Source organism: Dasypus novemcinctus, chromosome 4 (assembly GCF_030445035.2).
Source record: "Dasypus novemcinctus isolate mDasNov1 chromosome 4, mDasNov1.1.hap2, whole genome shotgun sequence".
Classification (NCBI taxonomy): Eukaryota; Metazoa; Chordata; class Mammalia; order Cingulata; family Dasypodidae; genus Dasypus; species Dasypus novemcinctus.
The window spans coordinates 30,333,767-30,349,029 of NC_080676.1; the positions used below are offsets into that span (position 1 = coordinate 30,333,767).

A 15,263-nucleotide genomic window follows, 5' to 3' on the forward strand; every position below is an offset into this window, starting at 1 on the left:
CTTTCATAGTCCCCGCTCTATAGCTGCTTATCTCTATTTCCAGACACATGTACATCTGTTCAGATATTAGAACTTCTACTAAAACCCAGAAAACCTTTGTATAAAATCTTTATTTGCTCTATGAGATGAAAGCAAATGGTGACAAAAGAAGATATTAAGAGGCGGTGGGGACAGACACAGCTGTCTGCACAGAAACACCACTGTCAGTAAAGGGGGCGGTGGGCTAGACCTAAGGAGCAGGAGCCCCCACAAACGAGTCCACCGTTAGAGCCCTGGTGGAGAAAACAGACCCTGGAGACGCATCCTAGGCAGATGCGAGTCCCCACATCGTCTTCATTTCTGCTCTTTCCATGTGACTTGTTACTATGTAGAATCATAGCAACCACAGAGTAAAGCACCCATTACAAATGGTATAGTGTAATTTAATGTAATTCAGTGATTTGGAAGGCAGGAGCTTAGACATTACGTATTATCTCTTATAGCCTTAAATTATGGTCTGGATTCAATCATTATAACTAGCTGTAACTTCACTGAAGTCCTAACATCAACATCAAATACCACTGCCACCTCCTACCTATCAACTCCCAGCAACACCTTATTACAGTCTGGGCGGAAGAGAAGAGCAAACAAAGAAACAAACCAAAAAGCCCCCGCACTCTTGGAACAGTTAAATCTTTGAGCTTCTACCGAACTGAAAGAACAAGCCCAAGACCTCAAAGGGGTAATATTAAGTAAGGGTTTTTACTGCATGTTTGTTGAAAACAATGTGTATTACACTAAAATTATGTGCAAAAGAAAACTATCCTGGACTGGATCTAATAATTACGGAAAGACAAAATGCCCAAAAGGACACTATTGGGAAAATTGAAAAAATCAGAATACGGACTGTAGGCTTTATAGTAATGTGAAATTTCTTGAACTTGATAACTGTACTTAAGGTTGTGACAAAAGTGAGTGCTGGGGAGCTGATGTGGCTCAAAAGGTTGAGTGCCTGCTTCCCACAAAGAGGTCCCAGGTTCGGTTCTGGAGCCTCCTGAAAATAAACAGCAAACAAACAAACAAACAGAACAATTCAGGGAGCCAATATGGCTCATGTTTGAGCGCTAACTTTCCACTTACGAGCTCCTGGGTTCAATCTTTGCCCCAGGATCCCACCCAAAAAAAGTGTCCTTATTCTCAGGAAATATCCTTGGAGGTGTTAGGGGTAAGAGTAGCATAATATATGCAATCTACTCACAAATGTTTACAAAACAGATGACAGATATATAGGTAGATAATAGGATGGATGGATAGATAGATGGACAGATAGGAAGATAGATCAAAGGTGACAAAATGCTAATAGTTGGTAAATTTGGGTATCTGGATGAGGAGGTATGTTGGAGTTCTAAGTATTGTTTCTGTATTATTTTTGCAACTTCCCTGTGAGTTTCCAATTATTTCAAAATTTTAAAAAATTTAATGCGCAAGTGGTAAAACCAATTATCATTGGAGTTAAGTCTTGGCTGCAGTGAAATGAAACCTACAAAACGAAGAGAGGAAGGTCTTCACAGGCACCAAACTTGTTAGATCCTAGAGGTGAGAGCAGCACCAAATCCTTGCAGACAGACAGTACTTTGGAGTTTTCAAAGTACTTTCAAGCCCTTGACTGCACCAGCTCCTCACAATAACTCTGCCAGGGACGCAGGACAAGTATTACCATCTCTATTTGCAGATAAGAAAAACACAGCTCAGAGGTGTTAGGTCATGTGGCCAAATCTTCGCAGGTTGGAAATTCAGAAATTTGGACTTCTAAGGCGGCGCTTTCTCCCACCTCGGCTCCCTAGCTTGACTTTTTAACAACCTGGAAAATTTGTTATTAGACCTTGAATGATAAAACTCAAATCTGGCTCAATAAGTAACTCTCAAGTTAAAAGATTTTTTTAACAATCCTTAAAATAAAAATAAAACTGTAATATGATAATAGCCAATATTTACTATATGTTTACTATGTGCTGGAAACTAAGCTAAAGGCTATGTACATTAGCTCATTTAGCCTTCTTAACAATCCTGTAACTACCTAACTTATTATCCCCACTTTACAGATGAGGAAATAGGGTTAGAGATATTGAGTAACTTACCTAAGAATCTAGTCCATCTGACCACAAAGCCCAAGCAGTTAATTTTACTACAAAAAGCATACTTACCAGGCTCTCTTCCCAAGGTTCCAACCACCTGCCAAACTCTTACTAATAGGTAAACAAAGTTATCAGGCAAAACTAAATCATAATCATGAGACTCAAATCCTCATTTTAACTAACCTTTTGCCAGAATTTAACCAGGTACTATTTTACTTCTTTAAGCCCCTATCAAATAGGCCATAAGACGTAAATGGGTTAAAGAACATGAAGAAGAGCTTACACAGTCACAACCTGACTGAGTTAATCTGAATAATCAATAAAAAGCTATACTTCTCAGAGCTCAATCCAAACGAAAATAATATTCTCCAAAATACAGATCTCTTTTTCATCAACTCGAACTAACAAACATCTGAATATTTACTATAGAGCAGGTGCTGTGCTAAACAAAAAGGATATAAAAGTACACTGCATATGAACCTTGTCCCCAAGTAGCAGGCTAGCAAAGCCTGAAAGTAGATCAGAAACAAGCCCATGTATAGATGTGGCAAGAGCTACATAACAAACATAAGCTATAGCATTAACCCAGAGGAGGCTATCGTGAACTGGGAAGATCTAAGCACTTGGGCTAAGAACACAGGCCTGCTATCTGCAAGGCCAGTCAAACCATGATGCCAAAGGCCATCTTGCACTTTCAAAGAATCCTTTATAAACCTCCAGACAGGATTCCCTATTAAACTCAGATAAGCCAAAACGAACCTCTAAGATCTTCCCACTGATGCATTATTTTACAAAGAGAACTTCAGTTCACAGAATAAGTTAGAAGCAGACAATCTCATAACTCAGGGCTCTTGACTTATTCATCAGTTCATTCATTTGACAAATATTTATGGGTTATGTGCTAAGCACTAGCGAACAAAGCAACTGGGTCCTGCCTTCGTGAAACCATCAGCCTGATGGGAAGACTGTCTTCCTGTATCTGAGACAGGAAGTGCTAGGAGAGCCTGTCTTAGACTGAAGAGCTGGGGAGGGCTCAACTCAGCTGGAGCTCAGCCACAAAGCAGAAACGAGCCCAGCAGAGAGGAAGAACCGGGAGGGGTGGGCAGCTTCAGCTAATGGACCAGGAAGACGCTGATCCTGGTTCCAGAAACAGAAGAAAGCAGGAGTGACCGGATGGGCAGAGGGGCAGGAAATGAGGCGGGAGAGGGAAGTGGAGACCTCCTAGCTCTGTAACCAAAATGATAATAACCACCAGGACTGCTGAGTAATCTCTGTCTTTCCACCCTGGGAAGATATGAAGCTTGAGAGCAGGGGAGGAAGTCCAAGAATCTGCTGTCTTCAACATCTTATTTGGGTACTGCCTGACCCTGTGCAACTCCCTGACAGCCTGCAGGTTCAGACACGGCCTGCATCCTCAGGGGGCAATTCCGAAGCCAGGCTGCTTTCCCATCATCATTCAGTTTCTTTTCTTCTAAGGTCCCTAAGGATCACGGCTTCCAATCAGTTCAGTCATGACAGAAGCCATCCCCAGGTTCTTTACTCTCCCGTGCTCTGGTCTCTGAACTGAGCAGTCTTCAATGTTTCCTAATGGCTTAGTGCTAGCAAAGATGAGAAATCCACAGGGCAGGTTCACCAGGCTAGCTCCTTCACCCATCGTCACACCCTTTCTTTTTTTTTCAATTATATCATTGGGAAAAATTAATGCTATCGAAAGGCTTAGAAGAGGCATTGCGGCATTATCTGTAATCAGCATGAACTGTGATATAGTCAATACAGTAGAACACGGCACGGCAAGCCATGAGAATGAAAGAACTGCTGACACACAACCACATGGATGAGCCTCGCAAACGTAATGCTGCTCAAAAGAAGCCACCCACCAAAGGATATAAGCTATATGACTCCATTTTTGTAAGGTTTAAAAACAACAAAACTAATCGCTTCCTCTGGGGAGGAGGGATGTCACAGTGAAAGGGGGAGTGGGTAAGGAGTTATTCTGGGATGCCACGTTTTATTTCCTGACCTGGGTAGTGGCTACATAGATACGTTCACTTTGTGATAATTCACCAAGCTGAGTGCTTCAGATGCTTGTATACACACAAAGCAAGGGTTTTCAGCATTTCTGGAAAGAAAAAGTAAATTATCTGGGGCTTTAGCTTTGCAGGCCAGGGCTGAGTCAGGAATTACACTGGGTGATAGGGCAGCAAAGTGAAGAGGCTGGAATGGATCAGGGACGCTGTCAAAAGGACAGTGGGGAGGCGGCGGGAATTGTGCAGAGCACCTCCAGCCCTTCCTCCCTTCTTCCTTCCCCGCAAGGTGTAGCAAGGTGTACTCTTAAGAGAGGTGGGGCCAGGAGGAAAAAGGCCGGGGACTGGGCTAGCAGGGGGCGGGGAGGCAGCAGGAACATTTCTAGCAGGGGAGAGTTGGGGGGGGTGGGGAGAATTAGAAGTGGCCTGGGTAGGCAAGAGGAGGATACCCCAGAGCTGGAAAATTAGGACGGGGGTGGGGTGGCGGGGGGACTGTTACGACTGCCCAGCAGAAGGGATCCCTCCCCTGAGCCAACATCAGTCTGTTACAAAGCTGGATTGCTGCATTTATTGCACTGCCCTGCTGTGCTTTTTTCATAAGTCTGTCTCCCCTGGGAACAAAAGGAGGAGTGTGTGAATTGGGGGGTGACCCATGTGCAAGGATTCTCACCTACCCAGCATCCAACACATTGCTTATTGCTGGTACAGAGGCTATGCTGAAAAAAATGTTCATTGGGTATGAAAATGTCAGACTATGGTAGTCAGACATAAGAGAGACTCTGTTCCTTAATACTTGAAAAAATCTGTGATAAGCAGATTAAATGGCCAAAATACGTAAAAGGCTAAGTATCAGAGTGGAATACTGTGTAGCTTTTAGAAATGAAAAGTGCTACCAGCAAACATCAGTAGAGTGCCATACAGTTTACTATGCATTTGCATTTCACCCATGTCTGATACAGAACTATATGGACTCTGTTGCCACACTGAAATATGTAAATGACACATTGTTAAATATGAGAAAAGCAGATTACAATCTAGTATATATTTCCTGATCACAACTATGCAATTGTGTGTGTGGTTAAACTAACATGCCAGAAATAAATTAGGAGAGCTCTACAGCTTTGTTTATAATTTTGGTAATGAAATGATCATCACCCAAGCGACTGTGGAATTCAATGGAAGAGTCAAGTCAGACTTAGTGGGGTCTTCAGTTGCACTAACTATAAAACTCATTTGATTTCTTCCACACACTCTGTGTGCACACTGGCTTCCCAGCTTACTAAGGCATTTGCAAAATATATGTTTTTCAGTTAACAAGTTATTGGAAAACATTCTTGGGGGAAAAAATTAAACAAAGGTTGGATAAGAGGTATAAATTATGTAAGTTTTTTTAAACCTAAAAGGTATAGTTGTAAAGCTGACCTTTAAAATCAATTTTTCAATAAATTCTTCTGTAACATTCAGGTAAAGAAAATGAGGTTACAATGATTTGAAGCCCAAAAAAGGTAGAGCAGTCAAGAAAGGTGAATGTAGCATTTGGAACCTAAATGTCTCATTGTTGGTATGTGCTTTGGAATAAAGCCTAAAGGTCTCTCCTAAAAGCAAGCATCTACCTGAGTTAGCTACAAGCCATTATCCGTCATTAATACATTAGCAACAACCTCCCTGAAGAGACCAGAAAGTTCAGAGAAGACAAGTTTTGATAGTTCTGGGCAGCCATGGGAGAAGTTTGGAGTTAGCCCTGCTTGGGTTTATTTACTGTGCTACTTTCACATAATATATTTGAATTCACTTCTTCCATTGTTTTAGGGGGGTAAGAAACTTGGCTTTTGGCCATAATCTTACACGAAATTCTCAGTAACAATCACTCAGTCTTGCTGTTGCATGAATACCACTATAAGAACTGTTTTTGATGGTCACAACTGACCCAGTTCATACCCTACTGTGGTTTCACACAGTAGTAATGGCAAGAAAACAAGTAACAAAAGCTATCTACACGCAAAAAAGAGGCTGTCTTCCTGATTGCAATACTTTAAAATAATAAAAATATTTTTAGAAACACCTGAACAGAAGCAATTTAGGCATTTCACGAAAAACTGAAGTCGTGAACACTTTAAACCTTGACATTCTCTCTTAAACTTTGTTTTGCAGCAGTGACTATCCTAGAGGTAAAGTTCTGCAGAGTGTGAATCTCTGCTGAGCGTTTCGGCGTACTTTGGGAGAATGTATTGCAGGAAATGACTACCTAAAGGATACATTTCCCAAACACCTATCTCGTGTCTGGTGCGGAGACACTAGACGTCAGTGCTAAAAGCCTCCTTTGGCAGAAGACAGCAGCAGCCTCTGCGAAAGGCTGCATCACCATTAGAGCGTTCCAAAATCCGCTAATCAACGTCCCCACGTGAAAAGCTACTGCTTTTGAAGGTCTGTGGGACGCTGATGACAGAGGGTCTTGGCTACCTTTCCAGCAACAGAGAAATCTTTCAAGCAATGTTGATTTCGCGCCTGCTGTGTGAAAGACGCGGTGTTGGTGCCACAGAGGGATGAGGAGCTGGCGGGTCTCCTCCAACCATGACCGGGTGGGGTGTTAAAGAAACTCATCGCACCCTCGGCTAGAAAATTTGGAAGCAGAAAGACCCATGTACCCGCCTAGGGCGACCCCACACACGCACACACACACCCAGGATCTTCCCAGATCCTCCCCAAGCACGGAGATGGCGCGGGGACTCCGGACAGCAGAAGCCCGAGAGATGGGGGGCAGATGAGGACAGCAGAAGCCGTGCCTTGGGGGCGGGGAGGCGTCCGCGAAGGCGGGAAGGGCGCGCGTCCGCCAGGGAAGAGCAGGGTGCTGGAGGGGCTCCCTTCCTCCGCACCCCGAGCCGTCGCCACCCGGAAGATCTGAACAAATCGGGATCACCTGCCGCCGCCGAGGTCGGGCGGTTGGGAAAGCCGGGAGGAAGCCGCCGGCCGCCGCTGGGGGCCGCACCGCCGCCTGCAGACTCCACCTCCGGCCCCGGCGCGCGGGGCCCCGCGATCTGCGCGCCGCCGGCTCCCGCTCGGGCACCTGCGCGCGGCCGTGGCGCCGCCCACCGTACCCGGGAGCGGGCGCCGGGAACCCCGGCCGTGGGGTAGGGATGGGGGGCGCGTTGTCTCCCCACGCCATGAGCCTGGCGCGGGGCGGGAGCCGCCGCCCTGGGGGCGCTTTGTTTGTGCCGCCCGGGCGGGAGTGGAGCCCCCGCCTATGCCCGGAAAAGGTCAGAGGCACGGGCGGGAGTGGGGGGACTGAAGTGGGCAAAGCCTCTTCTGCACGCGGCTAGGTTGGGCCCGCGCGCCCCAGCCCCCACCCCCGCGCCGTCTTTTGCACTAGCTGCTCGCCCCGCTGTTGCACCCACCTGCTCTCCGCGACCCCCGCGCAGCGGTTCATCGTCGCTCGGCGGCTGGGAGGGGGCGCGGCGCGCGCCGCGGGATCAGCACTGGAGCTGAAGGCGGCCGCAGGAGGAGCTCGGGGCCGAGCGCTGCCCTGCGCACCCGGAGACGGCTGACGCTGCCGGGGGAGGGGAAAGCGGGAGCCACCGGGGGAGGGGACTGCGACGGGAGGGGGCGCCCGGCGCTCGGATGCAGCCGCGGGCACAGGCGACCTGCGCTCCCGTAACGGAAACGCACGCTCGCTGGCCGCTCCGCGCGTGCACACACACACACGCCCACGTGCACACGTCGGCTGCACCGCGGCTACACCTCGGCCCCCTGCGGGAACACGGCTGAGCGGCGCAACTCCCCGGCTTCTCAGAGAAGAGCTAGCGCCATTCTGGAGCAGACAGCGCGCACCTCACGGAGCGAGGCTGGGTACCTAGAGATCAGGGACTTTTTACCTAGGTCCACGAGACAGCGCCGCCTCCTCCTGCCCCCAGGCCTGAATCGCTTCTTGGGATCGCTAAACCCCCTGAAATTGTGTGTCAGGTTTTGATCAAAGGGCAGGTAGTCTGATTGAGGGACCACAGCTTTCTGCCAGTTAAAAAGCTGTGACCCCCAAATAGCAAGAATACGTGGATTAGACCCATGTTCCCAAATTTTGCTGCACATTAAAATCACTCGGGGAGTTTTTTTAAAACCCTATTTCCAGGTCTTGGACCAATTAAATCAGTGGTGTGACAGCCAGGCGTCGGTATTTTTAAAGATCCCCAGCTGATTCCAATGCGTAGCAAAATTTAGGAACAACTGTTTTCCTTTACTCCATTTGTCAGCATGTGTGTCTGTCTTTTCCATGAGGTGGTGGGTGTCGCAGCATCTAGCCCAGGCCCAGAGCACAGTAAGTGTTCATATTTACTGCAAGAATATAGCAAAGGCCGAGTCCGGGCAGGATCCTCTTAACTTGCAGCCACCCACCCACTTTGTTGTCTGTGAAATTCTCCATGGGCTGAAATATCCTTGGCCTCCAGGAAATTGTTCCATGTGATGCCCCAAGCTGGTGAAACCACCAGAACAGCTATTTTTCAACAGCTAATTTTGAATAGAAGGGTCCATCCAATCCAGCACCACAAAGGACAAATACGTCTTGCTGTGAAAAGATGATTTATTGTGAAGGCACAAGCAAGGAATCGGGGTAGGGGAGGAGATCTTTCCCAAACCAGTTCAAAGTGCAAGGGAGTTGGGGGTTTTATAGGCAAGGAAAAGGGGGGAGGGGTCGAGGATCGAGTGATGATCTGGTGATGCTTTCTTGTCACGTCAGTGATGATGCTGGATTTTTCAAGTCTCCTGAGGAGGATGTGGCCAAATTTCTCCATCCTGTGTTATCACAAGCATATCAAATCCTGCTTGTTTTCCAGGTTTCATAGATGTAGCCATTAAAGTTCATAGGTGGGTGGTGGTGTGTGAGCAGCTGACGGGTCAAGGATACCAAGCTTTTAGTTTCTGAGGAAAGTTATGGGTTTACTGGGTTATGAAGGGTTCTTGATGCCATTCTGCAGTTTTGCTTTGATGTTATTTTAAGCAGAACTGGGACCATCTGGTTATTTTCCTTCTAGCAGTTAAGGCGGAAGAGTATTAGATTAATAGAAAACCAGTTCAACTCGATCTCGGGAAGATATTAAAATTTCCAGAACTACTGAAATAAAGAGATTTTTAGTAAGCACATTTTCCAGCTATTACAGGGGAAGAAAATGGGTCACTGAAGACTGGAGGGACATCAGTCTTTCTTATTCCTTCTCATTAAATACTTCCTCCCCTGCTGCACCAAGTGCCTTGGTCCCAGAATTCCCAGGCTCCTGAGTCTCCCCGCGGTCCAGCTGGCAATGAGGGTGAGTACAGTAAAAATTGTGGCCACTAAGGATTCAACACCCGTGAGCCCAGCACTGTGCTTGATATTTTATGTTCTGAGAGTAAAGCAGGCCCTTATCTCCAGGAGCTGGCCTGGCACTATCAGCAAGGCCTTGGTGTTCTGCTGAATGTTGGCAATTGCACAGAGCATCATCTTCAGATAAGGCCACTCTGTGACCATGACGGAGCAAGACAAAAACAAGACCAGTCTGTATCCATGTCTAAACACAGCAAACATGAACATCATCCAAGCTGCAAAATGTGAAAAGCACAGCTCTCCCGGCAAGTATGAGTGACTGCTGCTGCTTTACCTATTACAGCGTTAGCCTCGCTCTAGTCTGCACTCCCTATGGGTGAGATTTATTAAAATGCGGTCTTATTTGGCTGCATTCATTCCAAAGGAAGGCCCTGATTCCCGAAGCCCTCCGCCAAGTCACCTAACAAAAGCCCACATCCTTGAATATGTCTTTTCTTAAACCCTCTCACTGAGACCACCCCAGGGTCCCCAGAGTCCATGTTCTCCCTCCATGAGAGTAAGAAACCCAACTTGTTGAACTTCCTTGTGCTCCTAGGGTCTCTGGCTGGAGGGCATGGGCAATACATTATCTGACTTAATCATCGCAGTAGGAGCAGCAGGGAAGTATCTTTACACCCTCTTCACGTATGAGCTAACTGGGGTTGTTAGACTTATAACTCACACAGGGTCCCCGGCTTTGTGTGCACGTCGGTTTGGAGGACGCCAGGCTGGCACGTTGCTTACTTGCACAAACGTCGACTGCCACCAGTCCTGGAGCGCTCACCCCAGCTCTGCCCTCTAATCACTAAGGGAGCTTGAGCAAGCCATGTAACGTTTCTTAAAGTCAGCTTCTTGGCCAAAGTTGGGAGGGTGGAGGAATAATCATTCTAATCTTAATTTTAGTGTGGAGATTAGGAGGGGGGAAAGAAACCCACAGCATCTGTCAGTCACACACTCCTTCCGCCTGTAGAATGGTAGAATGGTAAAATGCGAGCAAAGAACTACCCAGCCTTGCTGTACGGCCTCGGCAGTGCTCCGCTCCAGCTGGGCCGTGCCTGTTTGTATTTAGCTTGGTGGTTTCGTTTCTCTGCCCACGGCAGATGGCAGAGGGGGAGAGGAGGGTGGGGCCCTGAGCTGCTGGAGCCAGCATGGTGACAGCAGGGCCCTGACTGAGAACCTGAGACGGTACAGAAACCAGTGCCAGCAGGTGCCCGCCTCCTCAAGGCCCTTCTCATTGGGTCCCCACCGGCCCGGGCTCCCACCTCTCTCTCGTCCCTGGCAGCATAGAAAATATGCTCGGGTCTCCCATCTGAAAATAGGTAAAGATTCCCAGGCACTCTGTTTCCTTCCATTTGGAGTCAAGCTTATTGAAATGCTCTCTTTTCTTAACCTTGACCATGCATCTGAATAATAAGAAACATTGATAAAAATTAAATTGAACATTTATAGAGGGCTTACTACCTGCTAGGCAGATGCTTCTTTCGATCTAATCTTTTCATGAACCCTACGGTACAGGCGGTACGACCTACAGTTAATATGTAATGAAGTTAAAGGAACCATGTACTTGTTATTACAGCTAGTAAGAGGCAGAACCAAGGACTCAGCCCCTGCTCTGCTGGTCCTCGGGCTCTGGAATCCTTATTTCTGACCAGCTCCCCAGGTGGACCAGCGCGGCACCTGTTGGCCAATTGTGTTTTGGGACCTACTGCCTCTGTCTTCATTCCCACCCACCCCCATTTGCTTCTCAGCCATTCATAACCTGGTTCCTCACCCACCACCCAATCTTGGTAAGGTCACAAGTTAACTGCCAGCTGCTGGGTCTGATGGCCCCTATTCCGTGGGCCACTGCCTCACTTGACCCTTCTCTCCTTCCTGAAATTGCCCTTCTTCTCCAGGAGCCCATGCCTGCCTTCCCACTCCACACTTTCTCCCCAGCTGGTCCTCCCAGGTCTGGGCCTGTACTGTCCACCTATCCACTGCCCATTCCTGGCTAGACCTCCTTCCCGAGCGCCACATCCCTCCATACACTGCAGCCTACACCTGGATGACCCTCAGGATGCTCAGACTCAACCCGCACGAGGCTGAAGTCATTTCCACCCCCACTCCCACACCCACTCCACCACCCCCTGAATTAGAAATCTGAAAGTCAGGCCAGACACCTCCCTTCCTGAACACAATAAAAAAGAAAAAAACCCTGTCACCAAGTCCTGGGGATTCTTCCTCCTGCCTGGCTCCCCGCCCAGAATAGACGGTACTCTCCAGGGGAGGGCAGGGACCATTTCTGCATTATACACTACAGTACACAGTGCCTAGCGATTGCCTGGCCTTTAGGAAGTGCCTGGTAAATATTTGCTCGGGGCCTCGTCACATCTTACTTGGATCATTGCTGTCACCCCCTAATTGTTCTCTTTTCTCCAAATTCTCACTGAAGGATCTTTCTGAGATAGAAATCTGATCCTTTCCTTGGTCAAATAACTTCTTTCTCCCCATCATCATTAACCAAAGTCCAAACTTCTTAGAATGGATATGAGGCACCTTATCATCTGCTGCTTGTTTAGTCTGCAACTTCATCTGCCACACTAAATACAACCCTCCCCCTGGGCACCAAGGAATGGCAAGAACTGTTTGCAGGGCACAGCACACCCCCTCGGGCCTCTGGGCCTTTGCACATGCTATCCTGTCTGCCTGGAACCTCTTCTCTACTTTCCCACCTGAACCTTAAGCATTGCCTCCTTCAAGAAGCTTCTCCTGGAAAGCAGACATGGCTCAACTGATAGATCATCCGCCTACCATATAGGAGGCTCAGGGTTCAGTACCCAGGGCCTCCTGGCCCATGTGGTAAGCTGGCCCACGTGCAGTGCTGCTGCATCCAAGGACTGCTGTACCATGCAGGGGTGTCCCCTGCATAGGGGAGCCCCACACACAAGGAGTGCGCCCACAAGGAGAGCTGCCCCATGTGAAAAAAGCGCAGCCCACCCAGGAGTGGCGCTGCATACATGGAGTGTCAGAGTCATGGACCCAAAGGGTATCAGGAATGAAAGAAAAAGAGAGATTGGGATCAGGGGATCTGAGAGCGTTGAATCCTCAAGCTCATCAGACAAGTTTATTGATCTCAGGGGCTTCTTTATATACCCCAAGCATTCGTGAGAACAAGCAACTATCCTAGTTAGCTATTCCCATTACCTCAACCTGTGTACACAATGATACACAATGGATCAAAATCTACAATTATCATTCAAAGTACAGAATTTCAATGTTATATTGTCAAGAAAGCACACCCATAAATTTTGTTGCCCAGGTCACTTCGTTCTACCTAGTCTTCGTTCCACCTGAATGTACACATCTCCTTGCTTGATTCATGACCTGCACGTACAGCTATGGAGACAGCATGTCTCGGTGGTCAAGGAAATAACTTGCTTCCATGGAAACAACATATCTTTGTTTCCCACAATGGAGAGGTGACAGCAGCAAGATGATGCAACAAAAAGAGACACAGATTCCCAGTGCTGCTGACAAGAATACAAGCAGACACAGAAAAACACACAGCGAATGGACACAGAGAGCAGACAACCGGGGAGGGGGGAGGGAAGGGGAGAGAAATAAATAAAAATAAATTAAAAAAAAAAATTCTACTTAAAAAAAAAGCAGCAGCAGCTTCTCCTAAGGTGCCACCTGGGTGGCCTTCCTGCTCATGTCTGCGACTGTCCTTGTCGCTCAGCATTGGGACTGTTGGTTTCCCAGAAGCCTCTCCCCCTGGAGCATGTCTCCTGAGGGTGGGACCTGTACCCTTTGTGTTCCTGTGCCTTGTCCAGGGCTTGGCAGAAGATACTCAAGGAACATTTGCTCCCTCCATGAATATGAATGGGTGATTGAATGAATACCTGAATCACCCAACCCATACTGTAACAACAGACAGTAGAAATACTAACCCTCATTTTTGTGCAGTAGTGTGGTAGGTGGTATCCCGAGTGTGGCAAGGAGCTGTTTAAAAACTACAGCTTCCTGCCCAACGGAGGTGGAGGCATCAGATCAAAGAAAGGCTCAGACAAGTCCAGCTTGGTGAGTAATGAGCATTTATTCGGGGGGGGGCTTCTCTGGGGTCCTCATCCTCGGTGGCAGGAGGAGAGAGAGCATTTTCCCAGCTCGGTCATCCGTGCTGGCTGCAAAGCGAGAGGGGACTTTTATAATGCCCGTCCACGTGCACACGGGGAATGCACGTGAGGGGCAGCAGGACTCCTAAGACTGCAGTGTTACTAGGTTGACTGATCAGTCACCAGTTCACAACCAGTTTCCCAGGCTTGCCTCTTGAACTACTCAGGAATGCTGCTGCAATGTGGGGAGGGGAAAGAGCGGGAAAAGTTGGGGGAGAAAATACCAAGTCACATACGCCACTGGTGGCCTCTAAGATGGCCCCCGGCGATCCCCATCTCTTGGTATTCACGCCTTGTGTAATCCCCTCCCATTGCATAAACACTGGTCCTACGACTCCCTACTAATGGATAGAAGGCAGCAGCAGGGATGGGCTGTAACTACCAAGGTCAGGGTTTTTTCGAAAAGACCGAAGCTTCCATCTTAGCTCGCTCTCTCCCTGTGAAGACCTGCAGCTCACCATCCATCAACCCGGGAGGAACTAAAGCCTGGTAACGACCATGTGAGTGGCCTGGGGAATAGATCCTTCTCCCTAGTCACCCTCAGGGTGATGGCAGCCCCGGTGGTCCGGTCACCTTGACCGCAACCTCATGAGAGACCTTGAACCCAAGCTGTTCAGATTCCTGACCCCAGAAACTACTAAATGTTACATGTTTGGATTTTAAGCTGCTGAAATTTGGGGTGATTTGATATGCAGCAATAGATAACTAATACAAACAGGAATCAGTGCCCTATAGCTGGTGACATCATTTGTACTTTTAACTCATGAAAGTTCAACCATACTTGCTCCGCAAAAGAGGGAGAGAAAACAGTTTACCCAGTTATCAGCCCTGCCCGCCACTCTGCCTGCTGCTCCAGTGAAATGAGACGATAAGCTCTAAGAGGTAGGTCTGGTTTCATCAGTCTATCTCTGTCCCAGCCTGGGCACCCCTCAGAAGTCTCTGTGCTTCTCATATTTAAAAATATCCATGTTTTGTACGAGGCGGGAAGAATGAGTCAACAATGTTGATTTATTCACTGGCTTGGGTTCTCTATGTAGTACAGTTAAAACGACCCTGGTTTTATAGTCTCTCGTCTTCTGTATCCCCATCTAGGAATGACGGGTGTAGCCAAGACACCAACACTGCAGTCTCCGGTGCTAACATTAGGCAGAGGGAATCTGTGTTCACATCAGTCTTGGTTTTCTTTCTAAAGGCCACTGGATGTATTCTCATGGGCTCTGAGCTGCCTTGGCGCTTGTAGCATTCATTTTCTCTTGAGGGCATCCAAGTTTTCTGTTTTGGTACTCTTCTTGGCATTTTAGGCTTACTGCGCATCTGCTTCTCTGCCTGAAAAACCTGCAGTCCTCTGGAACTCCAGGCTCCACAGTGAAACGGGATCGACCAGCATTTACCAGGTGAGCGTTCACACAGCCAGGCATGTCGCCCAGCAAACTGCCAGGTCTGGCAGATTTACAGCATTGAAGCCAAATCATGCATCGAGAGGTATCGTTAGCTGGTCTGTTGTCAACAAATTGTACCAATTTTTTTGGCAGAGCTGGGGAGCAGTGTGGCAGGATTGCTCCTCTGTTTCTGCTGTTCATCCATCTTGGCTTTGACCAATTCCCTTGTTACTTGAAGAAGTGGGGAGGATGTGAGGAAGGGACGC

General features: G+C 47.9%; 1 protein-coding gene across 1 annotated transcript in view; it reads right to left on the bottom strand.

Annotated features, from left to right (window-relative positions):
- Nucleotides 1-7,812, bottom strand: part of LOC101442192 (NACHT, LRR and PYD domains-containing protein 1b allele 3-like) — a 49,596-nt gene extending 41,784 nt beyond the window's left edge. The window contains exon 1 of the mRNA XM_012526682.4: nt 7,531-7,812. Coding sequence (XP_012382136.1) covers nt 7,531-7,562 — 32 coding nt within the window. The 5' untranslated portion in view covers nt 7,563-7,812. The remainder of the gene's footprint in view (nt 1-7,530) is intronic.
- Between the last annotated feature and the right edge of the window lie 7,451 nt (nt 7,813-15,263).